The 27,119-nt window shown below is 37.3% G+C and overlaps 1 protein-coding gene across 5 annotated transcripts in view; it reads right to left on the reverse strand.

Moving 5' to 3' along the window:
* Positions 1-27,119, reverse strand: part of ZNF608 (zinc finger protein 608) — an 83,381-nt gene that overhangs the window by 40,910 nt on the left and 15,352 nt on the right. For all 5 annotated transcript variants that reach the window (XM_064736140.1, XM_064736138.1, XM_064736139.1 and 2 more), the window contains exon 3: positions 4,956-5,211. In XM_064736140.1, the coding sequence (XP_064592210.1) occupies positions 4,956-5,211 (256 nt within the window). The remainder of the gene's footprint in view (positions 1-4,955; positions 5,212-27,119) is intronic.

Genomic DNA, 27,119 nt, shown 5'->3' on the forward strand with positions numbered 1-27,119 from the left:
TTGATAGTGAGTGATGTTCATACTGGGTCAGCAGACGACCCATGCAGCAGGAGAAAACAACTGGATTTTAGGTGTTCTGTTCATGTAGGTAGCCAAAAACCCTACTTATCTCCACAGAGCACTTCTCTGTAACATGGACATAACAAAGCCTAATTTTTAAGCAGTAGTTATCTTTATGCTTCTGTCATAAAAATAGACAATTCTGAATTAAATATAGTGGTTAACAATACCCTACCCCTGTACCCAGCAAGTCAATGGTCTACATCACACAGAAATGTAAATGCACCCAGTATAAAAGCAAAGCTGTTCTTTACAACTGTATCACTTGGTTTAATAAAGCCTATTGCCTCTCTCAATAAACCTTGCTTGAGTTCAAGACAAAAATGTGATTTAATATGTTTCTCTAAATTTCTATGAATTGTTGTAATGCTCTTTGATAAAAATCTCTAATTTCTACATTTGTTTCCTTACCCATTTGACACGGCTTTCACCATTACAAGTTTCATTGTTTGATCACGCCTCTGTATTTGTGAAAGTAAGTAAGTTGTTAAACCACAAAAATTGCTAACAGGAATAAGAGACAGCCAGACTACTCATTCTTCTAATTCTATTTCTGTTGACACATACACACCCTTACTTGCACACACATGTACAAACACATATTTAAACAAAGATATTTAAAACACACTGTTGTTTTAAAGCAGTCTTTGCAAAACTAAGACCACATAGTAAGGCAGAGAGGAATCCACATCAGCTCTGTGCAACAGATAACATTTTCAAAACAAACCATGCATATTAGTTGCAAAAGTGGCAGGCTGGAAAACTGTACACACAACAAATACCAGCATGCCTCTTTGTCATCTAAGCCCTCTCCTTTCTACTAAATTTCTCTAAAAATTCTGCAAAATAGTGTCAGAACTGATGCTGTGACAAATTTGGAATACCCTATAAATTATCCCATCAGGCTTCTGAGATCCAGCAGATTCCTGTTTCTTCTATTTGGCAATCAGTTTCAGGTCATAAAGACCAACAAGCTAACACTGATTAAAAAACACAGGTCATTTTCCCATTATTTGTTACTGTACAACAGCAGGTTGCACCTGTTCTGCACAAAGAGGAAGAATCTCACCACATGCAGACAGCCTGTTCTGCACACAAAGGCAGCAAGGGCTGTCTCCTACGCAGTTTTCAGGAAAAAAAGACACCATCAGAACAACTGGTTCCCACCTAAAGGCAGACTCTACTACTAGATGCAGAACTAAAACCAGGACGTGACCCAGGGCAACTGCGTGTGGGAAGCCGAAAAAAAACCGAGGGCTCTAAGCAATTTAGAAAGTTGGTTGGTGGTTTCCCTTTTTTCTGGGTCATTTTTATTTCCTCCAGGCAGTAAGAAGCAATTATTGCTCACTTAGAAATTGTTTTCCCAGAAGATAATCACACAATTTAGCAAGTACCTGATTCAAGATAAACTTTTTTTCTCAGTATAGCAATAGAGACTTTTAGCAGCTGCTCCCCAGAACATCAGAATGATCAAACAAACCAAAACACACACTCCAGTTAACACTACCAAGCTGCTATCCGTGAAGGACTTTTACTGCAGATAGCTTCTGGTGTCAAATATCCACATCAGCTGCCAGTTTCAGGTTGACTTGCCCACATAATAATTTCTCCTTCCTCTCCCACAGGATAGCCTCAGACAATGGTGCTCTGTTTCACAGCCTTTACCACCACTTTGGACACACTACCAAGTTATATCCAAACAAGGTTGTTATGCAGATGACAATGCCTATGGCATACATACTAGCAATTATGTACACAGCTTAGTGGAGCAGCTGAGAAATGCCCATGTGAAAACCATGTGATAACTCAGTCATTTAAGAGTAACCACCTATGGTTTGTTACCACCCCCTGTAATTAAATATCACAGGCTTCAGATGCCAGCTGCCCTCTACACCTCTAAAGATTAAAACACGCTGGGAAAAATGGTCTGTCTGATTTATTAAATCAAGTCAACTAAATAAAGTGGTGTGGAAGTAATGAAAAGAGTTGCAACAATGCCCTTTTTGATCTTTCAGAATTTTGTCAGAAATCAAGTGTTGCTTTCTTCCCTTGGCCCCTACCCTTGAAGAGATCTTAAAAATATGACTCATGAGCCTGAACATTATCCTTTTTCTGACCTCAAAGAACAAATGCAACAGATTGTGACAACTAGCTCAACATACATAAAACTTGTTACTTCAGATGGCTTCATAGCAGGAATTCTCAGTATATACCTTCTCTTTTATGAAGTATGCTTTACATTTATGCTAATAATGAGTTCTGCATAAACTATTTGATTTTATCTTTCTCCACTCAGGCTACTATTCTTGTTGTAATAACTGTGATTCACCACATCCTTTCTGTATTTGCATTCCCACAACTTGTTTCTGCAGCACACAAAGGCTGCTCAGCAGCACACTTGGTTCCTATGAGTATGCAGCCAGCCTACAAGCCTCTCCTTATCACACCATAATTCATTTTACAGAGTGGCTAAACTAGATACAAAACAATTCAAATATCTCAAAACAAAAGCCAGGATTAGAAATGTTCATACCTTCCTTAGCTTGTTTAAATTGTTTTATGTTAAGAAGCTATAAGATATTATAGACAGCCAGAGAAATTTTGCATGGGCGTTTTTATTTACTTTTGGAAAGCAGTAAAGGGAGTGAAAACTAAAGAAACACATAAAAATCACAAAAAAAATTTGTATGTCATCATGAATGTCCAGATGGTTTTAGAAGTGCCTAGGTACAAAGACTTTGGTTAAAGTAAGGTGGATTTACACCAGTTCAGGAAAGGCTGTGTTCTGCCCTAAAGTCAAAATCAGAACTTGAGAAAATCAGTATCTGATAATATTTTTTTTTCTATTAAAGGCAAAAAGAAGACCCATCTGTATGCTGATTCCTAGATTTTGGCAGAAATGGCCCCATGCAAGCTTTTATATAGCTGCTTTCCTGAACAGGAAATTCAGGAATTCCTGAAAGCTTGAAAACACATAAATATGTACTTATGTGTGTGCTCCAGACATCAAAAACTTAATTAAAATGCAAATCATCATTATGAACTCATTTTTCTTAATACAGTGTTGATCGTGGACTCTGGGATAAAACAGTCAAATTTATATTATTTTCTTCAGTCAGCAGGATCTGAAACACTCAAACAGAGCACGGTACAAACAACACAATATGATATCATATCAACTATCTTCAGTCTCTTAATCTACACTCTAGCTATATTTCTAGAGTATTTTAGAATCCCATTTTATCTATATTTGTAGTCATTCATAGTGTACACAGAGTGTTTGTAAAGCTATGAAAACAGGCACACTCAGTTTCACTCAAACATACCATTACTGAATTGAGTTGTTACAGAAAATTGTTTTAGACAAAACTAGGAAAAGGCTAAGGGAGTTCATTTCCATTAACTAACAAGAGTTTTAAAACCACTAGAGTGCTGAGATACTGGTAAATGGAATGTCACCCTGACCAGAATGCACTTTTTTTAATACTTCATTTCCAGTGCCAAACCTTTCGCAAGGAAGGCCTCTTAAATTCAGTGGGGGTCAGAAGTTTAGTTTATTCAGCAAGAATAACACTATTAACAGCTACTGCTCTTTCATGTCAACACAGTTAACACCCACACATTCCAACTCTGGTTAATACAGGCCAGCCAAGAAAGATTGGAGTTGCTAAGGGCAGTCATCTCTGCAGGGATATTTTAAACCAGAATTTATACTGTGCTTTAAAAACAATCTAAAAGGATCAATCCACCTTATGAATCTGCTGTAGACATACACAGAGAGAAAGATGGATGGATGAAAGCATATAAAAGCAAGTAAATCTGACTCTTTCTATTGATTTTTGAGAGGACAGCGTAGAGCACTTTGGTGAGGTCTTATATATCACTGCAAAGGACGAAATGCCATTGTGCATATGGTCTGAAGCATGTCAGGATTTATCATGAAGCACTGCATCGCTGTATTCTGTCATTATATCATTTTGTAAATAATCTTGTTTTCACTGTTGAGGGAGGTAGATCACTAAAAATAAAATAATCCTCAAAAGAAAGATTTTCACACAGCTATAAATGAAAACATCTGCTATTATAATATGAAAAATTGCAGAAGTTTAGTGTACACATGCAATATTTTTAGCAGGAGAAAGCTGGAATTTTAATAAATAGCTTTTGAAATCCAAAATGGAAAAATCTGCATATCACAGCATAATCCTCTTCCTACTTTGCTCTAAATCATAGCAAATCATAGCAAATCAATGTTTAGTGTTCCCCAAAGCTCTCCAGCACTCCTATTCAGACAAATGTCTTCAAAGGATATTAAAGAAATCAATCTGGTTTTGATAGCACTTCTTCACCACATGGAACACTTCTCTTCAAAGCTGAAAGCTTTCCTCTTAAAGCATATTTTAGATAACCAAAAAGCAAAAATAATCACATGAAACTGAATTTTTGCAGGGTCTCTGGGGCCTCTATTGTTATGTAATAATGGCATTTCTTAATAAGCTGAAATATTTAGCTAAGTTTTCATCTAAACTATTCGTATATCCACTCCCATCACATAAACACCTCCTCATGATGTTCATTTAAATAGGACATTTATGGTATTCTATTAGCAATTTCTTCATATGCTTTTCTTAATTTAGCAAGAGGAAACAATTCTGTTATTAGCTAGGGTTATGCGGTAGGTCATTTGGAAAACACAGCTGCTTTAAATAATAAAAAGACCTGCCATTTGTTTTTAAAATGAAAGCTCACTAAGTGAACTGTAAAGCTGTGACTGCCATAGCATACAATGGTGTCCCAACAGATTAGCAAGCCTTTAGCCAGCACCCAGGCAGACAGAGCATACACCCTCTTCCCAACACATCTCGGAGACAAACCTAATGGAAAAAACGATTTACCTTCTTCAGTTTCATGCCACACAATTCCTTCCAAGTTCACGCTGGTCCCAGGCTCACAGGGTCCAAGGCATTCGGGTTCTGTTACTACTCCAACCTCGCAAGTATTTACACCCACTGAACGTGTCCGTACCAAAAGCTGCTCGACTGGTGCTGCAATATTGGATGAAGATGGGGAAAAGTAGGAAGGCAGAATCTGAGGTGTGATACTGCTGGAAATCGGAGGTGGAGGTGCAGGCACTGTAAACAGGGGATCAACCTGAAAACAACAGACAAACTTACTATAATGGTGCTGTGAGAGTTAAAAAAATAAAAACAAAATAAAATAATATGAAATAAAATACATAATTTTTTTTTTTTTAAAAGTAATAGAAAGTCCAGTTTGCCAAGACTGCATTTCTTTATGTAGGGATTTGGTGTATCACTGGTAATTTCAGTCTTATGAGCTCAAATTTTTTGGCATTAGCCCAAATGCCGCACATGAAAAATTAAGTACAAAAATATCTATTATACGTGCTAAACGAGGCAACTTGTTAAGTTTCTACTAGACTATTCCCTATCATCATAGACTGTTAATATGAAATAATAGTAAATTTTTAAAACAAGGATTATGTTTACTTTTTTCTTGGCATTGACAGAGATTGATTTCTGGATGGAAATTAATTTTGTGAACCGGGAACTTCATTTTCTATTTACAGAAAAAAAATTATAAAGACAGGGACAAAGACATAAATGCTATTCTTTCATGTATATCATAGATAAATTAGTAGTTGGAACAATTCTAATATCCATATGGCAGCAAATACAATCTCTTATCATCTGATAATTTAAAACACATTAGGATGAGATGACCCACCTAGTACATTACAGATAACATTTAGATCTTTCAACTTGGAATAACAGAGAGGACTTTTACAAGAGTAATTTCTCAGGGTTTCCAAAATGCATATTTAGAAGAATGCATCTTGCCAGACAATCAGTTGGAACACAAGACAATTCACAGAGGGAATATCAACATATGAACTGATGAAGTGATCTCTCCTGTTCAACTTCCAATCTACTCAGGAGCAGATTCTCTGTATTTGGGCTTTCAATATTTCACTCTGGCTCTAAGGTCCCTTGTGCCATAAAAAACAGCTAGATGAGGATATGAGAGTGCCCAGTCAACCAGCTAAACCCCCGGAAGTCACATTCATTTGGCCCACTGGATCACAGATATCATGCAAAGAAATCACTCTTCAACCTAATGATTTTTTAAAAATAGCTGCTTTTTGGCTGCATTGAAATAGAGAATCAAATGTCTTCCATGACAATGCTGTTTTTAATTTTGGACCTCATAGGAAGACTCAACAGAGAAGACACAATGACTCACTGTACATCATCCAGGTTTTGCTCAAATGTATAATAACACAGAACAAAGTTAATTTTCCTGCTTGTAAAGCAAAACGGGGATACAAATAAAAGGACAAATAAAAGGTATTACACATGTATCACAGACCAGCCCACTTCATCAGATGGACACTTTTTGTAATGAAAACATAAAATGACAAATTAGGGAGAACTTTTTAAAAATTGTAACAATTGTTATCATTGGCCTTTGTAACAATTCTGGGTTTTTTAGCATTGCATAGAAGCAAACTAAGCACCAAGGCTTTGATTCATGTGTGCAAATCTTAGGCATGCTAAATAATTCTCAATAACTTTGGGGAAAATATTTTGCATGATCTTTGTATGACCAGCCTAGATTCTGACCTCAACTACATTAGAACTAAGCAGGAGAGGGGAAGGACCATAACCACAGTCTTCTCCAAAGTATTCCTCCTTAGAGGGGATTCTTTTTATTGAGAATGAAACTTTCAGGTTAGAGGGAAGTGAAAAAACAAACAAATAAACCAAATAAACCAAACAAAACCTAGAAAAAATGGACAAGACAACAAAAAAACCAAACAAATTTTAAAACCACAAACGAACAAACAACCACAAAACGCCACAACACCAAAACCAAAACAAAACATAAATACTGAAAGCATCCCTAAGGAGTAAAAACCTACTAATACCATCAAAATTCTACTGGTTAAAGCAGAGTTCCTGTGACATAGAACAATGCACTCAAGCAATGATGTCTTTATTCTTCTCTTTATGCCAAGAGAATTGCAGAGTTAAAGCACAGGCAGAGAGCTTTGCAGAGCAGACTTGAACGCACACAGGAAAGTCAAACATCAACTGACCCCCAGCAGCAGCTGTAAGCTGCAGTATCTAATAGCACACATCACACAAAACCACAGCTGTGGCTGCTGTGCGTGGGCAGACACTGATCCTGTGCTCTGCAGCTCCTGATGCCAAGTGGAGGCACACGTTTGGATGGCACGGAGCCCTGCTCTCTGGCACTGGCTGTGTACTGGGGCTCTGTCACTGGAACCAGGTCAGTGTGCAACCCCGCATCATTTAGGGGTTCTCAGCATACCTTACCTCAAACCTGAAGAGAACCGGGCTCAGTAGCTGGCAGGTAAATGGAGCCTAGCACTTAGGAAAAGCTAAACCACATCCCATTATAAACCCAAAAAATGCTGATGAATAGCCTGTTTGATAGTTTATATGGTGCTCTGTAAAGCTGCGCAAAACCTCCTACTACACATGGAACATAATTCTTCCATAAAATAGACTTATCACAAAACCAGAGGAAGAAAATTCCTAAGTGTTTTCTGTGGTCATACTAAACTAGCCAATGTTTTAAATGAATGTAGGCTAAATTGACAGATGCGTTTTCCATTTTTGACTATTATAAACAGTGAGGGGGAGCTAATGAAAGCATGGATCTCACAGTGTATCCTATTAAGTTCTTTGTTACAAATATTTGCTCAGTTCTGGTTTATTTAGACCTGCTACTAAATGTTCATGTTTTCCACTGGAAACATTCACTCAGGACAAGGCCAAATAGGGGCGTCTGCACTAAATGGGACTGCTTCTGTGTGAATTAAAACACTAAACCTTTGGCTGAGAAATAAGTGGACACTTACAGTCTCTGAGATACAGGTTCATTGCACAAGTATGTCCCAAGCCACAAGAAAAAAAAATTAAGCTTAAACATTGCTCCAGATTTCCTTGTTTTAAAATTAACCCATCTTGCTAGATAATCATAACAGCACTGCAAAGTGGTGGTTCTTAGAGATCATTGTGGTGACACAATTGTTTTCATGAATTCTCCAAAGGGCACTGATGTAAGCTATTAGAGGCAAAGAGAGGCAGGAAGGCCGCCATCTCCAGTGGAAAAAAAGGCACATAAGATTAACATCTGGTGGTGGCAGTCTGTCAAACTGAGGAAAGTTAATGTCAAGAACAGATGCTCTGCAGTTTCTCACTGTTATTTTTTCGTTATTATTCCCAGGTGTTGGCGCATACTGAGCAGCAGCCTTGCTGTTTATCACACAAGAGATTCCAATATGAGATTGAAAATCTGAATCTGAAGAAGGCTATTTACATAGATGCTCTCTTTAGACACACAATCAAAAGAGTACAAAAAGATAAAAATATTAAAGTAATATTTTCTTCACCTAATTCCAAGAGCTTTTGAGAGCTGATTGGTGACAAAGGCTACAAAGCTGCAGTGTTATTTGTGGCAGTTTTCCACTGCCAAGTGTTTGATCGTATCAGGGAGCTATGATGCTCAGTAGCAGAAAGCTCACAGAAAATGAAGGCTGCCTGCCAAGCAATGTAGTCACTGCTCCTTAGAGCAATCCTTTATCTGAATATTTACCAAAAAAAAAAAAAAACAAAAAAGGTCTGTTTTGGTGACTGCATAACATTCATCAGTAGGAGGAAGCACACATGAAAGAAAAAGGAAATAACGTACCAACACAAAATAGGCAAGACTTTCTAAAAAGTAAGGTTGCCATTCAGTTACTCAGGCACTCTACATGCTGGAATCAAGTTCTGTGTATCAAAATTCACCTTCTTGATTTCATGAAGGTGTGTCTTTGAAGATATATCTCAATGATAACATAGTTTACCTATCTAAGACCAAAGTGGGTCATACACTATTGCAGTGTCATGCACCAGGTAATTTTGAAATGTACATGCCAAAAAAGCCATTTAATCCATCCATCAACACAGCCAGGAGAAAGGCAGAAGAGCAGGTTTCAGGCTAAGTACAAGCTCTTACCAGAAAGCACCACTTTTTAAATGGTGAAAAAAAGAAAAAACTACTGTAAGCACTCCCAGTGGGAATGTCTGCCCTAACAGAAAGAGTACGAAAGGAAGATCTGAATCCTATTATAGGATCTAACTAAAAAACCAAGTCTGGCCCTTTGCAAACCTAAATCCTCCCTCTAGAAGACAGCAACATAAAGGCAGAAAGGACTAAGAAACTTCCAGCCTTGAAAATTACACTGACAAGTTCTTTAGAGTTATGAATTAATACATCACAGGAATCATTATGTCTGGAAAAGAGAACAGGAAATAAAGGAATTCAGCCTTATCTGGAAGTTTGGAATCCTACAAATTGCTTTCTTTAGATTTTAAGGTGAAAAGGAGACAAGCTTATTTATACATAAAGTATACTTGCCTCTATCTTAATTTTCTAAAGCAACATGATTCCAGAAGACCTCAGTGTAGTCTCATGCACAGCATCACAAATCAGAAGCAATTTTAATGAAATTAACCTAACTGCTTTGGAAGAGAACACATATGGGAGAATGTGACATGAGAAAAATGTCTGTGTGCTCAGAAGCATGTCTGCACTTCCAGATAACTCTCCTCATGCTACAGACCTTGCCCCAGAGAATTTACATACTCAAAACTGAAAGCTATTCCTTCATATTCTACCATGTAACAGGAATTACCACGTGAAGAATCTCCATTTCGTCTCAAAGATCTCATTTGCATCTCAGTTCAGTATTTCTTGCCTGTAAATCACATCAGAGGCCAACTCAGAAGCATTGTGACATCATGCTTAACAGAACTGATATTTTGTTTTCTTCAAATATTCTGCATCAAACTCTTGGGGGTAAAAAGGTCCGTCCCATAAAGGACAGCACAGGAAAAAAATAAATACTGTAAGACATGGATGTAGAAAGGAATTTCTGCCATAGGACAGACATATCTGTTATGCACTTTAGGTTCAAAGCTCAGGAAGGTCAGAGGTACTAAGAAAATTACTTATTTTGGTGAACTTCGTTGAGAATCACAAGAGCTTAAATATAAAAGAATTACAAAGGTGCTTCAAACTGCCTAAATTTCATCCAAATATCACACTTTGAAACCTTTGTTTGAGAATAATATTTTTCTTTTAAAATATTTATGCTTTACAAATATTGTTCCGCGAGCAAGAAACTTGATGTGTGATTGTGTTGAACTGAGTAACACAAGTAGCATCTACTTGCAGTTTCCAAGTATTTCCCACTCTCAAAATTAACTTCTCCACTTCAATCAGCTGAGTAGTTGGAGAGGGCAAAAAGACATTAGTAGAACTGTCACTTTTTTTCCTAGTAAAGCAGCAAATCGCTCACATCTGGAATGATTTCAATATTCTGAACAGTTGCTATTAAGGAAAAAAAACCAAACTAAAAAACCCCCAAAAAACCCCAAAAAATCAAAACAAAAAAGCTACTTAAAACTTATTCTGCTACTGAGCTTTCAATACAGGGAACAAGGAAGAACAGCCCCTCTTGTACCAAAGATATTCTCTGTCACTCGCATCAGCCACATTAACCAGCACTAACTCTGCAAACTCATCTTTTGACAGTTGCATGTTCTTTTTATATGGTGACCTCCAGACCTCCTCAGACTCCAGGTGACTATGTGACATTATCCACAGACCTCCACAGACATGATAACGCTAGTATTTTATTTTTAGAACAGTATTAATGAAGACTATGATGAAAAGTCAAAGTTCTGAGCAGGGTCTGGTCTAATGCAGAGCAACAGTGCTGAACAACAGGCAAGGAAACTTCCTTGTCCTCTCTTGGATCCTCTCTTGGATCTCCTGTTCTAGCTCAGATGAGTGGGATTTCCCAAGCCGTTCACCCATTTTACTGTGAGAGAGATTAGCATTTGACAGCTGCCAGTGATAGCCTTTTGCCAAGGCTGAGTCTGTGAAAAATTGTATGTCAACTCTAATGCTTGGCAGAGTTCTGGGAGGATGCCCAGATCACCACCTGCACATTTCTTGTAGAGACATTTCTCCTCATTCAGCCTATGTAAATCACATTTACTGAGATAATTGTACCTAAAACACTTTACTGCATTGAATCTTGATTTCTCCTGGTCAGTCTGCGCTTCCAAACTTTTCTTCAGTCAGCCACTAAGCTTTTCATACACTAAGCTTTAATACAAAAAGAACAAGTACTAAAATTTAATCAGGATATCAGTCCTGTGTAGAGAGGTACACTATTTTACAATCAAGAAAGGAATTTATTCTGAACACTAAAGGAAGAAATTCCTCTGTATAGTCTTAGGCTAGATAGAAACTGTGTAATGATGTCCAGTATCTATCACTGTCATGTAACTGAATATGGTAAAAAACAAGGCATGTCCACTTGATGGTGAAGGTTAGATACTGCTTTACGAAGTTATATGAGCTTTTAGAAGCTTTTCATTTTAACAATGACAACCACTTCTTTTTATTCCAAAGTTTCTGCTACAGTCAAACTTTCAGGGTACTGAGCCTGAAAATAGATAGGGTATTTGCTTAATAGGGCTCATAGCATTGTAAATAAATACTATCCTCAGTTTTCCTATGTTTATTTCTAATACATGAAAGACTTCAACCTGAGAAAGGAAGCATGGTTGCTCCATGACAAATCAAGACTACAGGAGACCAAGGATAATTTTCTCATTCTCAATTGTATATAGGAAGATAATGTTTAACTTGATGGCATTATCATTTAACTGCTCCACTCCAAATTTTCATTCCTAATGTCCAAACAAATAATGACCTATGACTCCAAAGCAGAAGTTCTCCACTGATGGTTTCAGTTATTTGATGATGCAACCACAGTCTGGTGGAAGAATGGCCATTTCAGCCATTCCAGAATACAGAAGACATTTAGTAAAACATTGTGACTTTTTCCAGGATTCCAGTACAATATATAATAAAGTGGCAATAAAACTCAGAAGAGAAACAGCCTAGTTGTACTTTTTTTGACTTTCTGCATGTCAATAGCCCACTGCTGCCTTTTACACATTTGCTGACCACTCACTTTGACAGTGAGGAGCTGCACACATTATGACTGAGGCAGTTCCTTCCTGAATTCAATAAATTTTTGTTAAAAAAAACTGTCTAAACTTCTCTTCCAAAAGGTGATGACGGACCTTCTGTAATCCTGCAAAACAGAACTGAAGCTCCTGGATGACCTATGTATACCAAAAGCTTTAATGGGCCTGCCTACATTCTTATGGATGGCATTTTAAGCATGTTCCAAAAATTGACCATTCGGCTTAATGACCCCATATTTATTTCTATCTACAGACCTTAAAATTTTTAATTTAAAAAGCCCTTGGGCTTTTTAGACAAGACATATTCTCTGACAAATATATTCTTGTATTATTGCCTCAGAAGTCTCTATCTTTTGCTTTTTTATATGGTGTAGGAGCCATATCAGTTAGGTTTTTTTCTGTATTAATTAGACCTTAAATATTCACAGTATGAGCTACAAACACTACCAAGTGTAGGATATTGTGTCCTAATTTTATTTAAAGAAGACAGTATTATGACTTTCAAAATTTGCTTACCTACTTGCCTCAACTCTGAGGCCATTCAGTTTGGGCAGAGAAGAGAAACCCAGATTTAGTGTTCTCTTAGTTCTTTTTCATGAGAGCATCTACACAATCAGCACCCAAGTATCTGATTAGAGGTTACCTAATAGACAGACAAATCTTGTCCATTCAGTGACTCAGAATTCAGGTCAACTTGAGATCTCTCTTTGCATGTCCCTATCTCAACAACATTTTTACCTGTTGATTTTGCCTTAGTACCTCAAGATCCTCATTAGCTTGCTTTCTAGGAGGGCAAACACAGACAGAAGTTTGCATTTTAAGACTTTTAGTCAGGATTTTTCATTTTTGTGCTGCTGAAAAAGAAGGGAGGCATGCAAAGTACCTCATTTTATCCAGAAAATCCCAGACGCCATTGTTGAATTGCCTTGTGTTTGCCTGTGTCTTTTCTTACACTCTCATAGACTATTTTTATAGTGTACCAGCATGATCAACACATACTACAAACAAAGCTCCCTTTCTGTTCAAATAGAGCAAAGGAAATTGACAGTCCAAGTATTCCGCTTTTCATGTGATATTTTCTCCAGTTATTTGCACCTTCTAGGATGATCTGCCCTAACTGTGCATATCCTTTCTATTCTACCCACTGCATAACAAAACAAAGACAAACAGAAAGAAACATTTTTGAATACTTGGTAAAAATTCAAATATCTTGCTCATAAAAATAAACCTAATCTAAGCTGTCATGAAATCATGAAATGGCTCTGGCAGTTGTATCAAACTATATAGACATGTACAGACCTTTGAAGAAATGAAACTGCACTTTATCAAGTGTGATTTATAAGCAACACTGATTTAGCTGGGAGATAACACTGCTGTCTAATCATTAGTAGTCAGACAACAGCCATGTGAACACATCAATTATGGGCCACTGCCAAAAGCCCTTGAGATCCCAGAGATTAACAGCCAATCCTCTGTTTTACAAGCTCACATCAAAAAGAATATTAATAAGAGGAGGGGCAATGTGAAAGCTTGTCAGAGTAATTCAGCACTAAAACAAGGCATTTTTCCCTTTGCTCTGCCTTGAACTGGTCCATGAAAAAAGCTGGCATTAGCTACAAAGCATGAAGCTGCCAATTTCTCAGAAAATGTTTTTCATTAACATATGTGAAGTTGTGAAAGGCTGGAAAAGCTCTATTTGGTGGACAAAGGTGACAAGTTCTGTGTGTTGCTTTCCTGAATGCATCAATCCTGCAACTATTATTCAGATATTTGGAAATGAATATCCGCACACAGAAGTGTTTGATGACTTTTCTCATCCTCAAATCCAGATCTATTTACCATTATATACGTATTAGCCAGACTGCATTACTCTGTATTGCTAATGATTATGAAAAACTGAAATAGAAATACTAACAAGTAATTTTCAGGTTTATGTGTGTCTTCAAATGTGTGGGGGTAAAAAGATCCACAATTACGCCTTTCTTATTGACTTCTATGGAGTGTGGTTGACTAGAGATTTACCCTTCTTGCATATAAATGAATGGAAACAAGCCAAGAATGTAACTCCAAAGGGAACAGTTATTCCTCTGTACAAAAGTAAACATACCTATAAAGATGGACCTCAAACAACTTGCTGCTGACATTTTAAATATAGCACTTTTAGCTGGATGGTTTAGTCCCTTCACTGTCCTCCCTCTCTGGACTCTACTCAAGGGTCTAAATATAGAGAGGTTTCACAGCATGGCTGCAAACAACCTGAATCTGATCTGCCAATACTGTGTATTTAAGGGAAGAGAGAATTTATTTGTGGGGAGCTCCCTTTATAAAAGCTATCTCAGTTACTGCCAGTAAGTAACCTCTGAGCAAAGAGGGAGCAAGAAGCAGAAATCTTTTAGACTCTTCACTGTCCCAGAGCCAGTAGCTTTAGGCACAGCTCCAGAATATATATTCTGTTCTGACATGAACCAGTTTTAAAAGTTCCCACTTTGCTGTGGTCTTCCAGACAATCCTTCCCTTCATGCTTCTTACACAGAGTACCACACATCTCATATCCTGCTTCAGGATGGCATATTTTTAAGTAAAATTGACACAGCTAAGAGGGTCTTAACTAGTCGAGGAAGCACGTAAAGGCACCAAGTATGTCAATAAACATATTGATATTGTGGAGCTCCTTGTTTGGTAAACGGCTGGACTAACGAAGTATCAGTCCCAGACTGTTCAGGCAGCCATGGCAATACTGGCTTCCACAGTTTTACTGCCCCAGGGATACCTGTAATGACAATTTTAACTAAGGGTACACTCTTGAATCTTGCATGATCTGACCTAAATCCCACAACTCGTGTCATACTTTTGGTGGTATTCATCTTGACGCGTCAGTTCATTGCACAAGGTCCATGAGAAAGTGTGGCAGTGACAGCTTAGTCTGAAATCAGCTTCTGCAGAGGTGGAACCACAGCTCCCATGTGAGCCTTACACCAAAGGGCACAGAACTCTCTCCCACAATCCTTCTGTCAGCACATGCAGATGGCAACTGTGCTGAGGAAATGTAACATCCTAATTAATTTGATTAAGCATCAGTGAGCTTAACCACATAGCTTAATACATTGTGTAAGAGTCTCCTTGTTCACTCAGGTTTATACTTATTTTCCCATAGCAAAAGCAATGTCTCAAAAAAACCAGGCCCTTTAAGGGCCTGATGGATCACCTGTAGCTTAATGGCTGACACAATTTTAGAAAAAATATTTTTCCTGTCCTAGATGTGTTTTTGGAACAGATTTGTTTTAAAAAATTATCTCTGAAATATATGGGAAAAAGAACACCATGCTATGACCTTCACCCTAAAATATCTCAAGATTTTAATTTCAGTGTGTTCCCTCTTTCTGTCATTCTGTGACGTGATCTTGCAATTCAATTGCTTAAAAGCTAACCTGAGGAAACACTCACTAGGCAGACCTCTTCCAAAGCAGTAACTTTGTAAGGACAGCATTAAAACAAGAAAGTGATTCAACCACTGTATAACTGCTAATTTCCAGAAAAAAGATCTGATTCAAAGAAGTTAAATTTATTAAGAGGTCATGTTTTTATTAAGCTGGCTGACACAGTAAATTTATTTTCCAGGTATCCTCTAACATTGCCTTCAGATTTGAATAATGAACTAATACAAACCAATACCAAATGCTGAAGTTAACGCACCAAGTGACATGAGTTTAGTTTCACAGGAGTGGCCTGCCCATATCCAGCAAATTAAAAAGACAATGTTTATCTATTTTTAGACTCTTTCAAAAGGAGCCAAGACTTTCTAAATTTCCAGCTAAAATACATCATTTTCAGAAAGAAGTTCATGAGCAGTCTTTGTACAAAAATATGGGAATTTTCAGATTATATCTCTTAAATCATCACTGAAAATGTTAAGAGCATAAACAACTAACACAGCATCTGGATCAATAGGATTCTACCAGAAAAGCAGACTTTAGGTGACCACAATGACTCTTATATTGGCTCAAACTGTGCTGCCTAAGTCACGACTAATAAACGCAGGATAAAAGAGTAAGTGAAAAGAAACCCTTTTATAAAGTGGAGGGCAGTACTTAAATCAATTAAGTTATTTTTGTGGCAGTCCTGTACAAAGTGCTCTGCAGGTTCTACCCAGCACCGCTCTCAAGGAAGTGTCAAAACAGTATAGACAGGAGTGCTGTAAAACAGGGAATGCATTAGAATGGAATAATTGGATGACAGCCCTAATACTGAGCTCCTGATGATGCACAGCAGCATAATCTTTATTCCAAGCAACACTGGTTACTTTTCAAATTTACTATTAGAAAGGTTTTCAGCACTAACTGTGTCAAGCTCTAAACACTTATTTGCTTTAAGATAGTGTTAATGAGTTGGCTAATCACACAATTTTATAGTTCTATAATGTACTGTGCTGTAAAAATTAAATCAGTGTTTATTACACCTCTGCTGCTTTTGCTTTCCTTCTCATTGGACTGACTCTTGGATGGATTAAATGGATTAAAGCAGAAATATAAAAAGTGCACCAGTTGACAACACTTCTTGGTATGTGTGTAAACAGTATTTTAGTTCAAAGCCTACCTGTGAACAAAGTAATTCAAATACTACTATGAGACACTGAAATTGAGGACGTTTATTTTTCAGTTTTGAGGGAGCTGCTAGTTTTTTATTTGCTTCTGGAATTTCCTTCCTCTTGGACATTAAAACAAACCTGCTCAGTTTTCCTTTTCCTATCTCAAATATAAAAGGCAACACATAACTGAGTTTATATTTTTGCAAAATTACACATTTTTGCAAGTTCTTTGATGTCAACAGTGTTTCTGTGGCAGACCTTGATGCTGAACTGTTAAAGCTGCATTGAGAACAAAGCTTCCTTTATCACTAGAGAATCAATATGACTAATGGCACACCACAAAAGACTGGATCAAAGATACCTGAAGATGCATTGCTTGTTTGAGAAGAGAGAAAGAAGGCACACACATACAGATATTGGAAAAATCATACGCCCAAGATACAGAGGTAGAATTAGTGGATCTCTGAATACAAAGAACTTCATACACGTTCTTATATTTCAACCTAACTTTTCTACAGAGCAAAAAATAGCAAAAAGAATTGGACAAACAACCTTCTCTGATTTCAAAAGGCATGATATAGAAAGTTCTCCTCTCTTACACAGTAACAAAATATATATTTAAGCTACCCTAGACTGGATTAATTTGAATATTTCCTGAAGACTGACCACTTGCTTTCGGTATTGTTTATAATTAGAAGAGAATCATCCTGTGTTTTATTAAAATTAGTGTCACAGCACTTGAATTCTGATAGTATTTGTTTACTGCTCCATAGAACAAACAAAGTATCTGTTGTTCTGCTCTCAAACAGCTGAAAATGATTTTGCATTCCCAAATCATGGTAAAGAGTCTGATGATAATACAGGAATAGATACAATCATGCATGGCATTATGGCATGGCATGGCTAATATTCATGCCCATATCATGAATGGGTAATGCCAGAACTTGCTTTGTGGTCTTAAAACCTAGGAATTCTGAGATCACAGACACATTTGGTTTGGTCTGTATGTAAGCATTAAAAGCCACTTTTGAAGGAAATACTCAGTATCAAAATATATTGACCATTTTCAATAACTCTATAATCTCACCATCTCAATTCCACTGACAATAAAATGAAGATAGCTTTTTTCCCCCCTTCTTCCTTTCCTCAGTGTATTGCAAAGCTTATGGCCAGACGGTGTACTTTATTTAATTAGAACTTAAACCCCAGAACTGATGCCAGATTTTCAAGATAGCTCACAAATCAAAACAAGGCGCCAGATGTTCCAAAGGACAAAGCACATTGGGTACATGAGCTTTCCCTCAGATCCTCATAATGACAAAAGAAGGTGCTAGCCTGTTCAAAAAAATCTTGCCAAAGCTGTAGGTGTTAACCACATTAAAAACCTGTCCTTCATAATTGAAGTCATAATGCTTCCAAATGCAATTTGGTCCTTGGAAGATGAGTGAAATCATCATGCATCGAAATATTTAGACCAAATTCCACTTTTCATTCCAAAAAAAAGAATATTGTGCTTAACTTTCCCTCTGTTTGAGGGCAATTTTAGGGGCAAGGAAGAGACTGTTCCTTGACTTGTTTTTTTCCTTAGTATCACACAGAAAATTTTCGTGTGTTTTTTGTTCCGCTTGGTTTTTTGCACGTGTTTGTTCTAAACAAAATAATGACAATTAAACTGGAATAGGATAGGATGCCAGTGGATAACTGATAAATTATGCTGCGTTTCCTTTTGCCTCACACAAGCCTTCAGCTTAGTCCAATACATCACAAGCACAAGAGAGAAGGATGTATTGGATTTTTCTGCTACACTCACATTTGCATGAAAAGGAGCAGTCAAACGAAAATTAAGCACTTAAACAGCTTAAAAAAAGCACTGGTTCAGAATACTGTACTTCAATAAAACATTCATTATTATTCAATGCTTGGCAAATGACATTGCCATCACATACTAGGAGAAGAACCGTGAAGAATAAATGCTGTCTGAAAAAGAGGCTTGTACTTATGCAGCGCTAATGACCATCTAAAAGAGCGATTCTGCATGGTTACATCCTCTTTGAGATTCACAGCTGCAGCTTCACAAGAGCAGTCATACATCATAATCTGCAGCCATTTTAGGCTACCCCTGTGCTTTGGAGTGCAATATGGGAACTAAGGAACTGCTAATCTGTAAAGTTACAATCAAAAACAACTTTATTCAGCGGTGATGAGTGAATGTGATGACCCACCTTCCCCTTAAGAGTGGGTCATCACGCTGAGGAGGAGGTGGTATTTAAAATTTAATACTGACAACACGCTTGACTGTAGCAGCAGTGACACACAGGGAAAAGAGTTCCACACTTAGTTTCACTAGAGAGAAAACATACTCATTATTAGATTTTGATTTCTAATTCAATATAACAGTGGCACAGAGTAGCGCACACGAGCCATTCTTTCAAAAGGTCAGATAACTGCATTTTAAGATTATAACACTCACATTTTAATTAATGTGAAGGATTTGCTTATTGAACAACATGCTGATCCTATAAACATCATTAATTAACTGAGATGCAGTGACTTTTCAGAAAGTTAACAGCTTGGGAACAAACAGTACGTCACCGTACTTTGAAACTGATAATCAAAGGCTATATTATTATCCCCTAGATTAACCACAGATTTTGCAGGCAAACCAGAGACAGCCCCCCTTTCTCTACGCTCAAGATTCGCAGCCACACCCACCCCACGAAAATCTTTCCTGCAATTATGCACACTTCTTTAAGTTTAGTTTTATGGAAGTAACTGTGGCTCTCAGCACAATACACGGCGTACAAAACAACTCTCTGGATCTTTAATTAGGCTAGACAAAGGAGAACCGTCTGGAAGCTGCTGCCATTGCTAGGCTTGTTTGCCTCACGCATTAAATAGCTTTGTCTCTACAACTACTTTAAAGCGCATTTCTCAGATCAGGTCAATCAAGCTACCCCTCCACTGCCCTGTAAATGGCATCTGTCATCGTCCTAGTAATTCCCACATATCTGTATGTAAAAATTTGGATAAGGAAGCACTGGAAGAAATGGGGCTGGTGCCAGTTTGAGTAGTTAAGAGTTCAACCAGAGGTTAACTGTAGCCAGGAAAGAAAGATAATGTTTTGATTTCAGCTCTCAGTACTTATACAGTCAATACACATCTCTTGTGTTTCTTAGGCTTCTCTTGAGTAAAGTAGCTTGAAATCCAAGTAATTACACCTTGGTAAGTTTTTCCTTAGTATGCCAGCATATAGATGGCATACTAAGTTTTTCCTTAGAAAATTTTCTTCAGAAATTAGTGCCATAGCTTTTGCTGCACTATGAAAACACATCTAACAGGAAGGAATCTACAAATGTTTGTTGATTTATAATAATTACTGAGAAGCTACATTTCAGCATTTAACACAGCACCATCAATAGTATCTGGCCTAGGCCACAGAGAGAAATAAGGCAAGAGTCATTTTTCTGCTCTTGCACAAGATGGGCAACACAGTCAGTGGAGAGACTGTCTTTCCCTTGCCAAAGGCTTACACTCACTTGCATCCTCTACCTTTACAAAGAGGTGATTTTTCATTTCCTCATCACTGAATACCTTATGGAAAGCTACCCAACATGTATTAAATGCAGAGGAAAAGAATGTCACACCTGGAGCCTGCAGTTCCTTGTGCTAGTAACTGTATGCTTACCTATTTCCATAAGTTAATCATAAATTAATTCTTTGGCTATAGAAGACAGTCAACAGACCAATGAAGGAGCAACAGACTGTTAAACATCAAGAAGAGGCTGTTCCTATCTCGAGCCAGCTACAGCAAATGTTTTCCAGAGTCTGGTGGTATGAAAACAGTGGCCAGAAAACAAAAACAGAACAAAACCACAGCAACAAAACCCCAAACAACAACAACAAAACAAACAACAACCAAACAACAACAATAACAACAAATCCCAAACTCCACATGACCGGATGTTCAATCTCCGCCTCTGCCAAAAAAAAAAATAAAAAAGGTTCCCCTGAAGAACTTAGTGTGAATTTTCATCTAAGTGAGCTTCATTTATATCAAGTGACTCAGTTACAGCTCCAACAATTATGCCCAAAAAATCTGTCCTTTTCGCCATCTGTGACATTCTTCCTGGTTACTTCCAGAGCACCTAGCCATCAGACAGCCAGATAAGAATTTCAAATGTTGCTAAAGAGATGGTGCTAAAGAAACTGAGAATTCCAAAGCAGGACAGCAAACAGAGACAGGGATTTCAGCAATTAGGTTTCTACAAGTACTGTCCCTTCAGATTAATGAAAGCTTTTAAAAAAGGAAAGCCCTGACGAAGTGTTCCAGATACACAGCTTACCTTCGAGACTTTGGTACATTTTTGTGGTTTCACAACACACTTTCCTATTAATATGGAAATACTTTTCTCAGTAACCAACTGATAAGTTCACAGAAACGACAGGGGAGACAGACAGAGTACAACATGGAACCAGAGACTTTACTCCTACAACCTGTCAAATGAAGAGGGGAGTCCTGAGGAAACTTTTCACCTTACATTCCACCCCTTCTACTAACACTGAATGTAGAATAAGATAGGAAAAATACTAAAAGGTACTACAATGTGCAAGGAACAAAAGTATCTCACAAATTCAAGAAAAAGTCCAAATAATCATTCATCTTATGGGAAAGAGGAGAAAGAATTATACACAAAGTAGTGATGCCTTTCATGAAGAAAGCATGCAATGTAATGCTTGCTTTTTTAGTAAATTTCTGTTTATCTAGAAGATCCCAAACCTCAGTCTAAATGCCCATATAAACTCAATAGACTTAAGTTGCAGTCACATATCCTTTAATAACTGATGTAAATAGAAGTGAGGATATCTAAGCTAGGTACCCATCACCAGCCCCACCACACCTACTCTAGAGATCACTGCCTTTCCCTTCACATTGTCTGTGTACCCTCCCCTTTCACCACAGTCAATGTGGACACTAGGTTAGAAAACACACTATTGTGGATCACCTGGACCTTTTCTTGAAGCAGTCTAGGGGATGTTCCACCTAGAAGAAATACTCCTAAGTGATATGCATTGGTAGTATTCTGGGAAGATGCTGTTAGAACCCCACATGGGATTATAGCTCATGTTTCATTTTCAGAAACCTAACAAAACTGTTCCACTGATACCTGCAGGCTGAGGCACGCTCTGATCATCAGCTTCCAGTTTTGTCCTGGCACTGCTCCATTTCTACCCATGCCACAGATACAGCTTCACTGCTTAGCCAGATGCAAAGACTACGGTACAGCCAAGACCGGTGCAGACACTCTTGCATGAGCACTATGCAAAACCTTTTGAGGGAGAACTGAGCAAAACCACAAATTTTTTTTTGTCCAGAACTGAAGAAAACAAGATTTACTACAACCCACTTCCACAGAGGAAAAGCCAGACTGAAGAACTTCTGTAGTGCTGTAAGAGGCGTTACTCTTGGATATACTGGTTCCTCTGAGTGCAGCCTAACTTAGATCAAATCAAAGGAAATATCTTTTCTTACTCTAAAGATGTGATGATGCTTTGCTCTCACTCCAAAGCAACAAATGCAGTAATTCAACTCTAAAGTAGGCTACAAGCTTGATTTTAAATAAAGCTGCAATTTAAAAGGAGAATAATTTGACCTCTAAGTAATATTTCCTCTCTGCTCATAGCCTGATCTGTTAGCAAAAGCTTTACAAATTTAGTAATGACTGAAATAAATTAGCCTAATTACTTGACAAACCTGGTACACTGACTTGAAGCTTCCATATCAACTGACCTTCTCTAAGTCAAAACACTGAAAATACTGAGAGTACAGGAAAGAACAACAGAAGCCTCACACTCCTCATCTGCGGAGCTGAGTTTTATTCACAAAAGCAAACACAGTGACTTATTGTGCAACAATGGCAAGCCAAACAGGACAGAGAAAATTCTGCACTGACCTCTACACTTAAACTTAGCAAAGGCTTGTTCCCTACAAAATATTGAAATCTGATAGTGCAAATTACACCACTCACTGCCTATTCAATTTTGAAAGTAATATTGTATTAGCATGGCTCTTCTGGAAAGAATTAAAAGTTGATAAACATAATTATAAGAAAGATGAGCTCTTATGACACCATAAATATTATCCAGAGCTATTGTTATCCTAATGAGCTAAAGTGCCAGCAGCTCCTTTTTACCAGCGCCTTGGCTTCCAGTATAAGAACAACAACGGAAAAATTAAAACTAATTTCTATCAAATTTCTCCAAATCCTAAGATTAAATTATTTCTTTGTCTAATTGTTGATTTAGAATGCAAATTTCCTTTTGAATTTACTGAGACTCACATTCAGGGCAACATTGCTTAATCATTGGTTTAATTAATAAACTTGTTTTACTCTGCCAAGGAGACAAACAAGTTTATTAAGTCTATGAAGCACTTGGTAAGGTACTACTGATGAAAAAAAATATGGTCCTACTTCACTGCATTGATTACCCTGGAGTGAATTTGTCTACTGGTAGTTAAGCTTGCATACATACATACATCACACACACACACACACAAGAGTACTTCTGTTTTGAAAATTTATGAAATTTCATTTGTTATCTCAATGTTATAATTTTTAACTTGTACTCTGATTACCAACAGGGTATCTAATAGAAGCAATAATAATAAGGAAATTTTATACATGCAAGTAGATGCAAAAATTACTACCATTTTGCCTTAAATTTTCCTACAGAAAATTTCTTATTACAAACTGGTTTTATAGTTCTGCCAGTCAATTATACAGGTTTTAAAGTACAGTGTGAACAAAATCACAGTACCATGCACATAATGTAAAGTTCTTTAATAGTCACTAAGAACACTGCTTTCAATCACTTCAAATATGTCAATGCTCATTTTACCAAACAGATATCAGATAACAGCCTGGTTTTATGTTCCCACAGACACAGTCATTTCAGAGCCTAGGGAGTATCCAAAGGGGCATAAACATACACAAATATGTTTATAATTAATATATTGCATATAAAAGACACAATTCTTACATAACCTCCACAGCAGCATTCTTCTTGCAGAGATGTCAATGCTCATGTTGCTGCTCATTTTAAAGCCATAGGCTTCTATGCCTAAAAATGGGATGGGTGAAGTGGCCTGCTGGTAGGGAATGCAGCTAGGAGCACTTTTCCGTGCACTATCTCTCATTCTTGCGATCAGGAAATGCAACAGAAACTACATCTGAAACAAGAAACGCTATTAAGAATACTTTCCTGGTGGTTGCTACTTAGTAGACTCTAGTTTGAGGGAGATAGATTCCGAATAGCACAACTACCGGCAACACACTCTGCATTTGTTTACACATAAGCAGAGTGCAATATTTTATATCCATCAGTGACTTTCAATCAAGCAGTATGTAAAGAAACAAGGCACAGCGCTGCCAAGTACTTAAAAAGGTCGCACCTGAAACTCATTAACTTTTTTCTTGTCCCCTTACAAAAGTTACGCAGTATAATTACACACTGAAAACTCTCCTGCTCTTATACTGGATTTCAAAGAACTAAAAAAAAAAAAATTATGCATATGTTGATTTTTCTTTACACAATCTTTCCACTAGCCAAAGGAAAAAAAAAATTGTCCATTTTATTCTAAGTTTTTATTATAAGTTAAGTCAAATTAAAAATGTATTTTACTACTAGAGATGACCAGACACAACTTACCAAACTTAACTTATCTACTCTTTTCCCCATGCAAATTACTACAGCCACTGAAGACAAAAAATGGAAAAGTTGTTTTACAGAGGCCAAACATAATGTTCAGATGGTTCATAATCAGATCAAATCAAAGCCTCTTTCCACACAAATAATCATGACTTGTTTTCTCAGAAGGCTTTGCCAACCAAGATACCAACAGCAGGGATATTCTGTAAAATAATATGTTTTCTTTTCAATGACCTATGGACCTATTTCCTTATTTTAACTCTGTAAATTCATTTTCACAGCAGCGATGAAGAGAAGAAGCCATAGAAAATTCAACTCAGAAGGTAAGAATTTTGGAAGGCTATAAATTATGGAAAAAGTGAATTTTAACTGAAGAAGCTTTAACAACATTTACTGCAGAGGTTACTCCATTTCTGCTATAATGCTTTCTTGGCTTTGATCTTTAAACCAATGACTCATGAAAATGATACCTTCAAATTTACAGGCCACCAGTAAGTGGGTCTTTAAAAAAATGTTGTACAACAATAAAGCAGGAAGCACAAGCACTTCTTAACCATTTGAACTGTCAACTAATTAATTATGATACTGAAACAAAACCCTATTAAAAAAACTTTCTCTAAAAAAGGAGAGAGGAGAAAAAGCAAGTCAGAAAAAAGGGGGCTAGGCAGTTCTAGTGAGCAAACCAAATGGCATATTGGGAAGAGAGGTTCAAGAAAATGTATTATATTTGCTCACATTAACAGATGCATTTCTCCCCCACGCCATTCAAAAGGAAAACAAAATAGGGCAGCTCTCTTGCCACAGAGTGATGCCCCTTAGCTGGAAGCAGCTCCAGTTGTCAGGTTCCTGTCAGCATGGAAGTGCACCAACACTTCCCTTCTCCCACTCTTTTGTTCCTACTTAATATGTGTGGTTTGTTCAGCAGTCTTTGCTGTTAAACAATTCATTTTTTTCCTTGCCTCCTCTGCTTCAGGAGGAGGGAAAAATAGCAAGACTTAGGCACAAAATATAAAGCTCATTTCCTGTACCTTAGTGCCTCATTCTTTCACCTCCTTGTCCATAGGATTTAGCTACCAAATAGGTCTTAATCTGTAAACAAATGATTTGCTCTACAATTAAGCCATTCACTGCTTTTTTTTTTTCCTCCCTCTCTTTCTTTGGCTGCTTGGCTGCTGTCCAATGTGGAGGCTCATAGGTTCTTCTATTATTTAGTGCTGGTTAAAAGGCAATAAGCTCATTCAGAGTTTATAAAACTATAAGCTATCAACAAAAGCATTTAATGCTTCTCTGAAGCACTGTGATGTTTTGCCTGAAAAATTAATAATGTGTGGTTGCATGCTTATATGTGTGTACATGCGGATGATGTGTGGGGGTTTTTTTTATGCACTGGCCTGGTAATTCACTCAGCATGCCTTTAAAAAGTCAGTTATTGTAAACTACAAATACATATATTTCACTCGAATTTTAATTGACTGTGTACTTTGTTTATCAACAACAGACAATCACAGGACCTGTGATTCACCATGGCTACAAAGCTGAATCTCAAATACTTTGATGTTGTATGAGAAAAAAAAAATGCCATGCTACTGTGGCATTTCAATGTTTGCAAATATAGTTTCTTTATAGAATGATGTTGGGAATCACAGGAGTCTGCCAGAGTAAGTGAAAACTTCAGAGAAGTAAGTAACATGTTAGCCTTTTCATTGCTGCAGTTTAAAGTCACTGACGACTCAAGAGAAAATAGCACTGAGATAATTTTCATTTACCTCTATTTTTAAGTTTTTGTTCTTTCTGGAAAATACATTCTCAGGTTAAAACCAGAACACAACGTGTATATGTTTGTCTTCATGGAAATGTTTCTATATACAACACAACATTAGCAGGCTACTGCCTCAACGTGCGACAGTAAAGACAATTAAATATTTTTTTTAAAAAACATGTCTGTATGTTTTCAATACTTAATACGTTAAATAAATGAAGTATTGTAAGTAGATAGATAAATTTACAGGTGTAAATCTCATTTAGAAATGACAGGTACTTAGCCATTTCAATTTCAGCAATATACTTCCAATGAAATTCTGCAAGCCTATTTAAAGTCTATTACGGCTGCTGACATCAATCTGCCAGGCTTTAGAGTGCTAATCTCTACTAAAGATTTTCACCTACAAGTTTAGCCACTGGTATATTTGACTTAAATACTCAGTGTTTCTCTGTATAGGCACCTACAGACATAAGGCATTAGAGGTGGATGGGCAATGGGGCAGAATTGACACAGACCACCTAATGCTAGTATTGCCTGAATAAGGAATGAAGTTCCAACTCCCCTTAGATTCCAGTCCTCTCCTCAGGGTTTTAGTCCTGATTTCCACACTTTCCATTCAAAATCTCACTTCTTCCCCACTGAATATAACATATTCCTACTGTAGCTACTCATGGGAGAATGAGCGCTACAGGAAAACCCTCTTAATTTAAGGTATCTTATTTTAAATGTACACCCATGCACTCATGAATATGGATGCATACACAAGCATAGGTCCATACAAAAGGACACACAAAAAGATTTTAATGAGCTGTACCTATTAACACGCACCAGAGATCAAATGAGGCTCTGTCCCCATCCTTCCCCCCCCCCAGCCAAATGACAACTTCACAACTTCTGAAGT

Source organism: Zonotrichia leucophrys, chromosome Z (assembly GCF_028769735.1).
Source record: "Zonotrichia leucophrys gambelii isolate GWCS_2022_RI chromosome Z, RI_Zleu_2.0, whole genome shotgun sequence".
Classification (NCBI taxonomy): Eukaryota; Metazoa; Chordata; class Aves; order Passeriformes; family Passerellidae; genus Zonotrichia; species Zonotrichia leucophrys.